The sequence below is a fragment of the Monopterus albus genome, unplaced genomic scaffold, assembly GCF_001952655.1.
Source record: "Monopterus albus unplaced genomic scaffold, M_albus_1.0 scaffold253.1, whole genome shotgun sequence".
Classification (NCBI taxonomy): domain Eukaryota; kingdom Metazoa; phylum Chordata; class Actinopteri; order Synbranchiformes; family Synbranchidae; genus Monopterus; species Monopterus albus.
Genome location: NW_018128133.1, coordinates 520,980 through 535,792, shown reverse-complemented (window position 1 = coordinate 535,792; position 14,813 = coordinate 520,980). Strand labels below are relative to the sequence as shown.

At 39.2% G+C, this 14,813-nt stretch overlaps 2 protein-coding genes across 2 annotated transcripts in view; both read right to left on the bottom strand.

Moving 5' to 3' along the window:
- Positions 1–303, bottom strand: part of kcmf1 (potassium channel modulatory factor 1) — a 10,062-nt gene extending 9,759 nt beyond the window's left edge. The window contains exon 1 of the mRNA XM_020621073.1: positions 75–303. Coding sequence (XP_020476729.1) covers positions 75–90 — 16 coding nt within the window. The 5' untranslated portion in view covers positions 91–303. The remainder of the gene's footprint in view (positions 1–74) is intronic.
- Positions 304–965: 662 nt separating this feature from the next.
- Positions 966–14,813, bottom strand: part of itga1 (integrin, alpha 1) — a 46,548-nt gene continuing 32,700 nt past the window's right edge. Inside the window, exons 12-30 of the mRNA XM_020621153.1 lie at positions 14,182–14,324; positions 13,749–13,892; positions 13,379–13,630; positions 13,145–13,275; positions 12,067–12,242; positions 11,813–11,955; positions 10,183–10,293; positions 8,569–8,645; positions 7,729–7,855; positions 7,555–7,632; positions 7,352–7,428; positions 7,098–7,187; positions 5,194–5,296; positions 4,936–5,052; positions 4,758–4,856; positions 4,348–4,452; positions 4,076–4,171; positions 3,858–3,971; positions 966–3,052 (exon numbers count right to left, since the gene is read on the bottom strand). Of these exons, the coding sequence (XP_020476809.1) occupies positions 2,996–3,052; positions 3,858–3,971; positions 4,076–4,171; positions 4,348–4,452; positions 4,758–4,856; positions 4,936–5,052; positions 5,194–5,296; positions 7,098–7,187; positions 7,352–7,428; positions 7,555–7,632; positions 7,729–7,855; positions 8,569–8,645; positions 10,183–10,293; positions 11,813–11,955; positions 12,067–12,242; positions 13,145–13,275; positions 13,379–13,630; positions 13,749–13,892; positions 14,182–14,324 (2,240 nt within the window). The 3' untranslated portion in view covers positions 966–2,995. The remainder of the gene's footprint in view (positions 3,053–3,857; positions 3,972–4,075; positions 4,172–4,347; positions 4,453–4,757; positions 4,857–4,935; positions 5,053–5,193; positions 5,297–7,097; positions 7,188–7,351; positions 7,429–7,554; positions 7,633–7,728; positions 7,856–8,568; positions 8,646–10,182; positions 10,294–11,812; positions 11,956–12,066; positions 12,243–13,144; positions 13,276–13,378; positions 13,631–13,748; positions 13,893–14,181; positions 14,325–14,813) is intronic.

The following is a 14,813-nucleotide window of genomic DNA, read 5'->3' as shown; positions in this document are numbered from 1 at the left end:
ATGCACTTGGCTGGCTAGCTGGCTGGCTAACTAGCTAGCTGCTCAGGTAATATAGGCGCTGTTTATCAACTCACCCTCATGTCGGGACATCCTACAAACAGCGACACAGTCCCTCTTCGGGCTCCCCAGCGCGCTTAACGGGAAACAATACAGTTTTGAGATACTAAACTGAAATATTCTTCACCCTCGCTCCTTTTTCTAGCAAGATGGATCCCCCAGCAGATTTCAGTTTGTTCTGCTTCCCCTCCCAGTATGTCATTTTCTTTAATGTTGCTGGTGAACACCAGGCGTCGCTCTCCTACTTCAAAACCTATCGACTCTTGCTGTTTGTGATGGAACTTTCATGCCCTTTTTCTTACCTCGCAGGACTCTCGCTCTCGGTCAGCGAGAAACTCTCCTCCAACAGTTACGGACTCATTCAGATTCCTTTAAGTAAGTTAAAGTAGCAGTAAGACAATTTGAAATTCTCAGTTGAAGCCTAGGGGCCCCAGAATATAACTACAGTGTAAAAGGAAACTTTTAGGTGCTTCTTTCCCAGCTTTTTTTAAGGCTGTATTGCCTAAAACCAATCCACTTTTTTAGGAAGATCAGTTAAAATAAAAATAGTAAAAAAAAATTCTGTTCTTTTTTTATGCATCCTATTACAAAGTGACACTGACAAAAGTCTTTTTATTGCAGCCAAACTATCTAATTAACTGTTCAGTAAACTGATTAATTAACTGATTCAACCAGTAAAGCACCCAAATTGTTTTTTATCTGATCAGTAGTCCAAAACCGAAGAATATGTATTTTCAAATGAGAGAGTGAGAGATACATTGGCTCCACTGATGTGCATAATGCAGCGATATCTACATTTAATCAAAAATGTTACATTCATGTTAAATATTATCTGAAGAAAAGCAAAAAAAAAAAGATGTTTAAGAACTTCTTCATAAAAATTCTTTATTTTTGTACATATGATTTGATTCATTTCTGTGCAGATGAGGACATATACAATTTGAAAAACCAGTGCATTACAATGAAGACTTCACAGCAGTGTAGAAGGCTGGGGTGGAGCTCACTCTTTCGCAGAAATTAATAGAGCATGAGATCTGAGAAAATGTTCCTCGGTCATCTCAAGCAGACAAAAAGAGACTCAGGTCTCCACCCTCATGCATAAGCCTGATATAGCCATACAATCTTAAAAAATGACAGTTTAATAAAATGACAGTTACACATCCTGTACATACAATTTATTCCATGTGCTTCATGTCAACAGAGGAAAATGAACTCTGAGGAGCACTGAAATATTCAAATGCTCTTCTTCTTGCTGTCTTTCCACTGCTTTATTGTATGACAATGAGGGGAAAAGAGAACAGGCAGAAACTCAGCCTCCCCATTATACAATATAATCTCTTAACGTAATGTGTAGTTGTGCAGATTCTGGAAACAAAGACAAGAGAGAAAGCCTGAATTATAATTGTGTAAGGTACTGTGTACAGTACCACATATGGCGTGACAATGAGCCTACAGTATGCTATGTGTACAAACCATCTACCAATGAATCCCATTTACTACCTGGTAACTGGGAAGACTGCTGGTGAATGGTGACATGTGGATTAAAATATCCCCTATATTTTGCTAATTAAAATCATATTACCCTAGAGTAATGTCCCATCTCAATCATATTACAAGCTTTGCATTCAAAAACACAATCATTCAACAGGTCTTAAACCAAATTCGTGGAAACAAACCCTCATCATGTATATTTTGAGTGCAGAATAATTGTATTTTCATTTTCTCACCAAAAAAATAACAATATTTACATATTTGCATCAGTTTTGATTTTGTGAGGCCAGATCATTTTCTTATGTGATAAATGTTCATGTCATCATTCATGATACTTGTAGCACCTGAGCAAAATCATGTTCTCTGACCGCTCATCACACAACCACACATACAAAAAGACAAGATTTGTGGATAACATCTCTTAAATTATACGAATCAAAGCAAACACACTTATGTACATTTTTAAGCTCTACACACATTTACAGTACAATTAAAGGTTTGGATTTTTGAAAGCTTTGTATATCTCTCAGTAACCAGATTTTTGGTCTTTAAATTGGTTAACTAGGCTTAAAAGTATTTAAAAAAAATCAAAGAATACAGGTTACGCCTTTGTGTAGTAAAGCTCTTGTATTCAGGTCAGTGCCTTAGCCAACTAACAATGTGCCATGTTATATTGCTAAAAATCTGCAAAAATTCCATACCAAACCAAAATGCTATAAATTGCTAAAAGGTACAGTGTTTTATGAAACGAATCAAACACATAAGCTTTAACATAAGAGTCTATGCTATCAGACACACTGCTACAACACATATACAGTTCACATATTGTCTCGGAAAGGAACAGATCTTTGCATATTGTTGCTCTAATGAAAGTATGTGAGATGGCTTAGGTGACTTTGGAGCTTCATACAAAAAAACCTGAGTGTTTTTTTCCTTTAAAACTAGAGTGAAGCTATTGTAGCTCGGATGGTTTTATAAAACTGCTATATGTAACATGAATATATGCGACATTGCCAAAGGTGCCTGGAGTAAGCGATGTCTTCCTCCTCTTCTGTGGTTTCTGTTCACGAACGCTGATGTCTGCAAGAAAGAAGCTCACCAAGAACAAATAATGTTTGCAAATACATCTTAGCATGTACAAAATTAACAGGAAGTGTCTATTTGAGCACTTTCTGTATGCAGACCCTCTGAAGAGTCCCTGTGTTTTAACCTGCTGCTAAAAGCATCAAAGGGTTTGGAAGCATTTTGCAAACTTTATTTGGCCCAGGCCTGAGTAGGAAATGGTGAACAGTGATTCCAGGTATTCACCGTGTTGTCACACTGAGGTGTCTGTGGGTCATATGGCATCTCCGTCTGTCTGACTATGCATTTAAAAAGTCACTCTGTGCGAGCCGGTGGTTCTGGAAGCAGTCGGTCACAGCGCTGGCTGTCTGGATATCCGGATATCTCAGTCCATTATTTCCTCCTTTGTGTAGTCTCTGGATTTTCTCTTGAAGAAGCCCATCTAGAGGAGCGTAAAACCCAGTTACAAAGCTACCTACTACTGTAATGGTAATACTGATGGAAATATTCACCTACCATATTAAAGGAATAATTCAACATTTTGGGAAATATAATTATTTACTTTGCTGTGAAGAATTAGATGAGATCAATACCCCTCTCATATCTGTGCTAAATATGAAGCCAGGAGATGGTTAAATTATCTTAGCACTAAGCGTGGAAGCAAGGAAACAGCTAGCTACACGCTTTTATATATTACCAGGGTTATAAAAGAACTTACCAGATTGACCTTATCAAGTATCCTACTTTCCTCCTACTATCTGCTTTAGCAGCAATAAGTCATTTTATGTTCATCAAATATACACAAGTTTGTTCACACACAAAAGCAAAACGTATATTCTCAGCCTTATTTAATTTAATCATTATTTAATAATTGGAAAATGTTTCTATTGTTTCTTATTCTGTTCTACCTATGTGATTATATTTCACTCAGTGGAGTATAAAGTTTTCCTGTCACTATAACTAAATTTACCAAATGTTCACATGGACGCAGTCATAGCCGGGTAGGAAAACCCAGAGTTAACAGGCTGATGACCAGCTCTGTGCTATGGCCAATGTTAGGCTCAGTGAAGACAGATAACCTCGATTAAGTTGAACATGGTACAGGTACCCGGGTTCTGCAGTTTATGCAGAGCAGAGCTAACAATCTTCTGGCCCTAGATTCCCGTTTCACTGACAGATACCAGAGGGTATTGATTCTCTCATCCCAATCTCATTAAGAAAACAAATTAGTGTTAAGGAAATATTACCTTCCAAAGAGCGAAAATGACGAGAGCTAAGATCAGCAGTCCTATCAAGATGCTGATTATGATGACCCAGATAGGGATTCCTCCTAAGGACTCCTTAGAAACCTGGATCTTTACCTTGAGCAGCACACACATACATACAGTACATGGTCAATGTACACATACTGTACATGCAAACACACACAAGCATTTAATCACAATACCAACATTTCATGACTTACAACTCTGGCCCTGTCACTGGTGCTCAGTTCAAATAGGTTTGCGTTTTTGATCCTCAGAGTCCCATTCACCAACATGTGCAGTGTGGAAAACTCTCCCTGCAAGAGAAATCTCCTTTTGAATGTTTGCTTTCCTGTCCATCCATCAGTCCAGCAGCTGTCAGTCATGCCACTTTACTCTCTGGTCATCTATAATTTATCCCATTTGATGACAAACCAAATGACAGGAGGAGGCAAGCCAAATGAAAGTGATTCACTTTTCACTTTAAACCAACCTTAATGAACGTAGGTTTCCACACTCTGAATGTAACGTTGACCTGACTGATCTTAGCCTCAGGGAGGGAGCAGGTAAATGACGCACAGTTAGTCTTCTCACAGCTCTGTAAAACAAATAAAACAACACACAAGGTGGCTCAAAAACGAAGATTTACTGCCTTTTAAAATGTGATAAATCTGATAATGAACCACAAAAGAATCATGTTCACAGTTCAGTAGTTAAGAAAAACCTTCAGGGAGGAACTTTAGAAAAAATACATTGTTTCAGTCAGGTAGATTGATTCTAATAGTGATCATATCTCTTTATAAAATTAGCCTAAATAACTAAAATAAGACTAGCTTAACAGGTTGTTTAAATGAAGCAACGATCACATCTGCAGTATTTAGAAAATAAACCTACGTTACTCACCAGCAGGAAGACACTGAGAGTTTCTTTCTCTGGACTAGGTTTTACGGTGTCTGGGTTAATATTCAGAGGGTTGATCAAACGCGCAGCGTCACATTTCACCTGCAGAGAAGAAACAGGCAGATAAGAAGGTGACTCTCTGTAAATACACTTGAATATCTACATGTGTGTGTTTACTTACCTGTGGACTGGTGGTGACATGTGTGAGGTAGAGTAAGTTGTTCTTCCGAGGAGACAGATGAGGATATATCACCGTAAGTTCAAGGGGTGGAGTCACTATTTCACCTAATTTCTCCACCTGAAGAGAGGTGAGATGGAGAGGAACAGGGGCCTTGACTTTACTGATATACTGCATCATATCTGGGTTACTAAACATACAGCGTCTACATGCAGTTGTGTGCAAAGTTTATTTTAGGAAATCATCAGATTTGATCTCTACCGTGTAGCTGATGTTGACCTCCTCTCCAATCATCCTGGTGTCATTGAACGCACTGGCAAACTGTTCACCCTCTTTTACCACAATGTGTTCATCCACAGGCCGCCTAGATGGTGAAAAGACCAAACTTGATTTTTCACTCTTCCACGAGTTTAAAAACGTGGTGTGGACATTGAATGAAGTGATCTTAGCAGACCTCTGTCGCGTGCTCCTCATCTCTGCTTGGCAATACATTAGCCACTAACACACTGAGCTGTCTGCAAGTTGCATTGTGCATACCAGAAGAAGAATGTATGTAATAAAAAATACAATATCTCTGGTTTTGCTACTTGGATTTTGAACCTTTTTTTTTTAAAATTCATGCTGTTTGGATATGGAAGATTAAATCGTCAGATTCAAGTAAGGGTGGGGGATGCCAATATAGAAAGAGTTTACGAAACAAAATTTCTAGGCATAAATATTGATGATAAAATCTGTTGGAAACCTCATATTAAATATATACATAATAAATTGGCTAAAAGTATATCTATATTGGCAAGAGTTAAAAATATTGTGGATCAGAAGTCACTCCATACTCTTTACTGTTCTATGTTTGTACCTTATTTGGACTACTGTGTTGAGTGTTGGGGAAATACATACAAAAGCGCATTATGCTCATTATTTAAACTACAGAAAAGGGCCATTAGAATTGTTCATGGACTTGGTTATAGGGATCATACGAATTCATCATTTGCACATTCAGGATTTTTTAAATTTTTTGATTTAGTAAAATACAAATCTGCTGTATTTATGTATAAAGTCAGATATAATTTGGTGCCAAGTGGTATTCGGGGTCTGTTTGGTGATCGAGAGGGTGGTTATGGATTGAGGGGCCACTTAAATTTAAAAACTCAGGCCATACGTACAACTAGGAAAAGTTTTTGTATATCTGTGAGTGGTGTAAAATTATGGAATAGATTGGGTGATGATTTAAAACAATGTACAAGTGTAAAACAATTTAAGAATAAATATAAAAAGGCCTGCATAGCTGGGTATCGGATACAGGAAGTGTAATGTTCTTATTAAGTTATTATCGGTGTATTTATGGGTGGGATATGAATAATTTATTGTTTATCATTTGTTTGCTAATTATGTAATTGTGATTTGTGATTAGAAGGAATGTAGTAATTTGGTGGTTGCGGGAATTTAACCAGTGTAGTTGTTCAACGCTGATAGAAAGGATGACTATTAGGTGCAAAATATTTAGTTAAATATTTGGGTTGTGTCAACCATAGTTTGGATCACTATTTGGTTGTATATGGTAATTGGTTTGGTTGTTTTGTGTTACATGTTGATTTTCTTTTTTTTTTTTTTCTTTGTTTTTTTACATGCTAGGAATTAATTAATTAAAAAAAAAAAAAGTCCACTATGAAACCCAGGAGTACAATGCTAAACCTGTGGAGTAGGCATGTAAGTTGCTCCTAACGACTTTATTAGCTGTTCTTTAATTGTGTGTTTAGCCACTCGAGGGCAGCACAAGAAGGTGTAACAAAATACTGACATGCTGTGTTACCTTACAAAGTTGATATGGCAACTGGCAAACTGCCTATTGTATTGTCCCAGACCAACGTTATCATTTACTATCATTAATTTCATGTTCCAGACCACCTCACAAATATTAAGTCCAATACTCACTTTCCTTTTAGCTTTGTTTTGGGTCTCTACAAACTGCCATAGCTGCTAAATGCTGTGTTCACTAGACAGTAATTAACTGTCTATCTGCTATTTCGTGGTGAACAGGTTGTGTACAGTGGTTTAAACAGCTGCCTCCTATACACACACAAACACACATATCTTTCTTATCCAGGTGCTGAGTCCACAAAATGCTGAAGCAATGTGAAGCACCAACTGGATCCACAGCTACTCACACTGAGAATATGATCCCAGCCTCATATTTCACAGGGATGGAGATCTGCACTGTGTTGTCATTCAGGGTAGAAGCCAGCTCTTCACTGTCACTGCGGGAAATTAAAAAAAACATATACTTCTCCAATGCAAAACATTTAATATTAATGACAAAACTCTGTTATTTTTGCACTTCATTAATCACAAACAGAAACAAAATCATTTTAAGTGAAACAGCTTCAGATGGAAATAATTGATCCTCTGCTGATTCTCTCACCTTGTAGCCGTCACATTGATCTGAATCACCTCTTGAATATGTTCGGGATTCACCTCAAATTTCACTTTGAAATCTTCCTGCAGATGTTAGAACATCACATATTTACTACTCTACTTAGCAGTAAAGACAGAAAATACCAAATATACCGTACAGGTAGTATGTGGTCTGCACCCTGCACAGGAGAGATGAATGCTAAAACTAACCTCAACGTTGCTTCCGAGGAATGGGTATCCAACAGCACACTCCACTTTTGTATGATTTAGAGTGCATCCCATTTCCGGCTAATAAAACAAACAAAAAAAACCCCCATACATTATCACACTCACACAACAATTCATACAGACTATAATGATGTGGAGACACACTAGAAATCTCACCTCTACTTTAACGTAGTTGATATTTGGCGTGAAGCTGAGGACAACTTTGGTGTTGTATGCGTTGTCTTTGCTGTTTCTAACGTTGATGTTCACATCGATCTTGTCTTTGTTTGCCTTGATCACCATGCTGGAGAAGTAAATGAGAAGTGCCAGTGTGTTTAGTTGTAATGTAGGTATCTGCCCACAAGGGAGCAGTCGTGTGCTGGAAGGATTCGAAGCTAATAAGGTCAAACTGCTGTGCTCTGAGTGACACTATAATTCATGTTATATGTTACATAAAGAACTTGAATGTGAAAAAATGTATACTTTAAATAAAATAATGTTAAAAATTGCATTAGCATTTTTTCAAGCCTATCTTAAAACAATACTTACATGCCTATATGTTCAATAAAAGCTCCACTGTTTGCTGCAGTTGTTCCTCCTGCCCATACTGGCTTTGAGGAGATCTCTTGTTACTGTGATTCCAGTGTAAGTGATGGGACACATAATCCACAGTCCTTTTTGGGTGCAAAAATACATTTCAAAGTTCAGCTAACACTAATTAAATCTTCAACAGTTTAATATCTACTGAAGTCACTATGTGTTTGGTATGAAACTCCCTCTTTGTGGACGACCACACAAGGACTAACACCATCCATGACAGCATAAAAAGGGAATTTTATACATAAAATATTGTAACTTTGGAAGACACCAAGCTGGTCTGTCAAACTCTGGAGCCTCTATGGGCATGAGGAACAATTACAACAACCAATAATCAGTAAGTTTCAATGTACCTGTGGCCATTGTTTTAGGATAGACTTGAAATTTGTGAACGTATCCTTTAATGCTAATATCACTTACCTTTTTACACTAGGCTCTGCTTTGAGAGAGAGGTCAGCAATGCACTTCTCATCACTCCCACAGTCCACTAAAGGAATCTATCAGATACAAACATACACCTTTCAAGAAGAACTGAAGTAAAACAGTAAAGTCCCCCTCCACTTAGAAACGATGTTGCTCAGTGTTACTTCATTTGGAAGTTTGAGCTTTAGTGCAGAATGATGTACAGTATGCACCAAGTTTGACACTAGAAGGCTGTTTTCACATTCACTAGCATTTGCTAAAAGTGGAACCTTTCTCTGTGCGCTCCTTAATTTAGTTTACAATAAGAGTTTGTGACAACAAACTAGTGACATCAAAGATTCAGATGGCTGTAATTTCCTTTCTCCTTTTCCCCCAGTTGTATTTATTCCCATTCTCAGTACCCTCCCAGGAATGATGAGACACTGGAATATCATGTGCAGCACAATATCCAAAAAACCCCCAGCAACTTCCGGTTGATGACCTCCCCTTTCTGTGTGTGTCACTTCTCTTCCTTTCACTAACAATAACAGGAGAGGTCCTTCCTTGCAGCGTGCATTGCTGCAGACAGTCTCTGACACTGAGGGCGTCAGGATGCATTAAGACTTGTAAACACCTCCCTTATGGTCCTGTGTCTAGGAGAGAAGGGATGTGGTGCAGAGCTGGAAAGTAACCAAGTACATTTACTCATGTACTATACTTAAGTACAATTTTGAGGTATCTGTACTTTATTTGAGTATTTTCATTTTGTGCTACTTCATACTGTGACTTCACTACATTTCAGAAAAAAATATTATACTTTGTTCTGAATATTACTAGTTACTTTTCAGAAAGAGATAAATAAAAGAAAACAGTATAAACAGAAGCTGTATTGATCCTTAGTGTAAAATTCAGAAGCTACCCGGCAGTAATTTAAATTATAAGCATATAAGATACTTAAAATTAGCTCCACCTTTATCACCTTCAGCATTAAATGTGAGGTACACAACAACACAACAGTAATCATAATCCAATAATATTATCTAAAATTAAACGGTAAACGGTTCCATTTTACATAATGAGTACTTTTGCTACTTTAAGTATATTTTCTGCTACTTTTGTACTTTTACTGAAGTAATATTTTGAATGTAAGACTGTAATAATCTGGGTACTTCTTCCACCACTAATGTGGTGTTGCTAGTACTACTGTGTATTTCACACACCCAGGCTTTGTTGGCAGTCTTTGCTATGTGTTGAAGTTGAATTCTCATGTGCTATCTCTCCTCTTTATCTGGAGACATCACTCATTGCAACAGTTATCTGCAAACCCTCTTGTTAGAAGAAATATGCATGTGGGAGTGTGAGAAGTCCTGACTGCTGGTGTTGAAACACTAATACAGACTCGAAGAAACACTGAAGGATCACAGTCAGCTGTTGCAAATGTTCTGTAACAGCAGCAAGTTTGGGGCCAGACAGGAAAACCCCACTTCTCACTCATGGATTTTAAAGTCAGACAGATGGAGGATGTTTAGGACGGTATTCAAATCCTTCCCGTCTGTGACTCTAAATGTTCTGCTTACTGTTATTTGGCGGTTAATAATGACAACTCTTGTAAGTGATACAAAGTGATCTTACTGTCTTATTGATGGATTTGGGAAGGCTTTCGTCCAGGACAGGGCCTATGTCCTCATCAGCTAGTCCAAACTCCAAAGACACCATGAGAGGGTCTCGGAAGTCCAGGCGGGCCTGTTGAGGAGAAGGGACAGGTGTAGCAGTAGAAGAGGAACAGAGGGAGAGAGAAATAAAAGATGGAGGAGCAACATAAGGAAGACAAAGTAAGCAAGAAGGCCTCAAAGACCATATTCACACATGGATCACCTAGAAAGGTCTTTCCACTTTTATGGCTCTTATCAGGATTGGGTGGGCAAGTATGGACCACAGATTGATTGACAGCTTTCTCACTCTTCTGTTAAGTTTTATATTGTTAAAGTCTTATAATGCAGACAAACTGTATGTGTGTCCTAAAGCATGTCAAAGAGTGATCATCCTGTATATAGACTGCTTATCTAACAGGCCACATTCTGGCCTTGTAGGCAGCTAAGTTGGCTATTGATTTTTTCCTATAACCATCCCCTGTGAATTTCATTAACATTCATTTAACATGCTCATGTTATGTGCATGGAGCAAATCAATGCTACTGTAGAAAGAAACTGGAGAAACATTAGTACCGAAGTGGACCAGACAATGGAGGTTTTGAATGTACAGGTTAAGAGCCAATTTATTTTTTATCTGAGGTTTACTTACAGTAAGTGGTTTGGAGCTGTGCTGTGGTGTGGACTTAAAACATACTGGAGCCGTTGCTTTAGCAGATACTGCGGAGGCCTGTGAAGCCCCTTTTTGGACACTGATTAATTCGTGCTACATCTCCTTTTGGTTTGTTGCTGTCAGCTGTTTCAGCGGAGACAGTTGTGGTGCTTTGTGTGTCTGATACTAATTTTCTGATCCTTGAAGGCCTCTACCCTAGACTATATGGAAAGTTTCTGCACAAACTGGCAAACGTGAACAGAGCAGGTATTCATGTTGAGCACACACAGCAGCAGCTGTTTCTACCGATTAGTTCCTCTTTCTCTCGCCTACGGGCAGTTTACGACAGAGAAACCACTGCAGCGAATAGCTGGAATGAGAAATTTCATACACTTGTCACTAAATGTCACATCGCTGGACACCGCTTAGGTTTACAATGGATGATGTAGTAACATTCAAACATTTCCGTCTGTGATGAACGGTATATGATGTGCTCTTTGGACTACTTGTAGAAATCTTCCTTGACCTGGACTCTCAAAACACCCCATTCACTTTCTTTCTCTTATTCACATGTATCATTGTTTGCTTTTTCTATGTCTCTTCTCAGCTCTCCACCTCGCCAAGCAGCCACAGATACAGGACAAGCTGTACACTGCAGGCTTTGATCAGGACAGGTCTGTTTAATGTTAGAAGCAAGGCCTTCCTCCTCTGCATAAGACTTCCCACAGCTTTGTCCTTTCTGAGGCTAAACACCACTTACTGTACATCTCTGGAAGACTAGAGTACACCCTATTTCTATTCTAGTATATTTCAAGGTTGCAGATACTTAGGGTACTAAGTTGTTTTGAATATTGTGTCTCGTTGATCTGCTGCTATAGAAGTATAGTTTTGGGGTTGATTTCTTTTAGGTAAAAAACCATTGCTAACCCCATGTATGCATCATAAACATCAAAGTACTTGCCGACATCATGAATCTCTCTTGCACACATTTTATCTCTCTGTCTCTGATATGGAAGGTCTTGGTAACCTTACGATCACCAGTGTCAGTAAATGAAGCCCTGGCTTTTGCACGCAGAGCATCCAGAGTCAGATTGTAGCGCATCTCTGTGGGACACAACAGATAAGAAAATGTAGTGATAGAAAAAAAATAAATTTTGAAAGAGAGAAAGGAATCGGGCACTGACAGAATCATCAGCATCAATATGGGGTTCCCACCTGTAGCATTGAGTAAGTCCTGTATGTCAGATTTGATGTTGTAGGAGAAGCACACCTTGGCTGTCACACACACAGATTTGCGTCCACCATATTCACACTGGAACTGAGACTGCTGCAGGTTTATTTTAACCGGGTCAAAAGTCATGTTGACATCGAGCTCGGCCACGTCTCTGGACCTGGTAAAATGAAACAAGCCACCTTATCGAAAACATAACCACAAGTAATGTGCCTGAGCACTTGAATTTTACTTAAGCATATTCATATTCTGTTACTTTACATTTCTTTTCAAAAAAGCAAAGAAAAACTAAATATAAATTTGTGCACAAGAACTTTTGTTCTATTTTCCCACACTGTTAATCATCTCACAGTCCCTCAGATTTATCTTGTGATATTTTGGACTAAGACAAACCACTGGAATAAACTACAGTACTGATCTGTGTGCAAAGGTGTAAAACTAGCTCCACCTCAACCAGCTACAGTAGTAACATGATAATTGCACATTCATACATCATCATAAGTACTTTTATTTTTGATGCAGTGTGTGTGTGTGTGTGTGTGTGTTTGTGTGTGCAGGTATTGATTTTCTCAAAGGGAGGAAGATGAAATGGATGCATCTCGAGGATAAAACTTGGCCTCAAGACTAGAACTCTCTCCATCCAACTGTTGAGCTTTCTAAAATGCAGCCATGCGTTCAGGGAGAACAGGCGAATCCTATTTAAACTCTACGCCACTTGGGACATGGAGTTTTCACACAGCTTAGTTGAGCCTCTGCCAGCAGAAACTGTGGGAGAAGGGGAGAAGGTCTGCCTGGGAAGTTAAATCATGGTGAGCGCTGGTGTTTCAAAACTTTGTGGGTTGATGTCTGTAGGCTGGTCTCTAACAGCGAAGTTCGTAGCCAAGGGCTTTAACAGAGAGCTCACTAGGAAGTTGTTAGTCTCCAGCCTACAAGCCCAGTGGGACATGCACAGCTGTCTAAACCCGATTAAGACAATGCAAAACAGACATGTGAAAGGATAGGAGCTCTGAATGTGTAATTTTAGGAGTAAATGTTTATATCTGAGGATGGGCCATGTCTCACCAGAATAGTGAAGCCCCTCCCAGTCCTCCTATGGTAACATCAGTGATTCCATCTCCATTCAGATCCATAACTCCATGTATGGACTGACCAAAGAATTTCACCTTTTCACCATCCCCGCCTGCAGGGATACGCTAAGGAGACACCGCAAAACAGATTAGGGCGCATTGCTCTAAATAAATTGTTACAGATCTTTTTATTAATAGTTCACTAATTGGCACTCATGTTTATTCTTACCTGTACAAATTTCTCTTTCAGTGACGTCTTATCTCCATGGTAGATGTAGACGGCTCCTCGGTGGTCGTTCTCCAAAGGTGCACCGATTGCCACATCATTAAACGCGTCAAGGTTGAGATCTGACACTGCTGCAATGGCTGTTCCAAACCGGGCGCCACATGGTTCATTTTTATTAGTGCATTTGTCTGAGTGGGCAGTGCAACAGGACTGATTGACAGGCTTTAAAGTGAACTCATGCTCAAACTGTCCGACCTAGTAATAAACAAAGACAAAGACATATGGAGAGGGCATCACTGGGTGTATCATCACAAGCTTCTCAATGTGAATTTCTGTAGAAATGTGACACAACCTCCTTTAGAATCTTCTATACCTGGTTGAGTTTATAAACGTAGACTTGTCCCTGCTCGTCTCTTTCCGAGCCCATGTACATTGGAGCGCCAACCAAAAGGAGATCAGTGAAGTTATCATTATCCACATCGACAGTCTGCAGGACGCTGCCGAAGTAGGAGCCAAGCTGCACAGAGGAGTCAGAGATCACCTTTCAACGCTGACCTTTCAGTCACTGAACTTTCCTGAAGAAAAAATCTTTTATCTATATGGTTCTGACCTCTGTATCTCCAAATTTGGACACATTTGGCCACCATAATTGTTTTAGCCTATTTCTGTGCTGCTGTAAGGTAAATTTTCTCTCAGGGATCAGTAAAGTCCTACCTTATAGAGTTAGCTTAGTATATGACAGACTGATGATATATGTCTTCTGTGCAACGGATGTCAGCCTAAACACCAAAGTGACAAAGGCTTACCTGTTCTCCTGTCAGTATCTGTGAGACAACTATATTATTTTCATCCAGACGATAGATAACGACACGGCCTGTGTGGTTGTACCGTGGTGCCCCAGTGATGTACAGCATGCCATCAGGGGTTGATGCTGACTGGACATCATAGCCTGCAGAGAATGCACACACAAGCACATACGGTATTAAATTCAATGTAAACATCACCAGAGATGCATCACGCACTATGTGCACCTCATGACATGACTGAGGAAACCTTACTCTGGCTCTCTTTGTGGGATCTTTTTAAAGCCAATTATTTATGTTGCAGCGCGTGGAAGAAACTATGAGACACTACTGGAAACTGACAGAAAAACACACAACCATGCATGTGTGCATGCTCTCAGACAAGCACACAAAGCCTGCAGACGGACCATTAGGTAGGGGCATGTGCCAACAGCTGAGTTTACAGTACACGAGCCTGGACCTACCAGTGCTCTTTCTAATGACATGTTGATTAAATAAGTTGATAGCCATAAAAGGCAGCAGGACAGAGAGAGGAGTCTGTGTATATTATTTATGTGGCACACAGGGAGAAGCATCTGCTATCAAAGTTAGACAAATTGCATATCTTATTCCTCTGCCCAAGAGAAACTCTATTT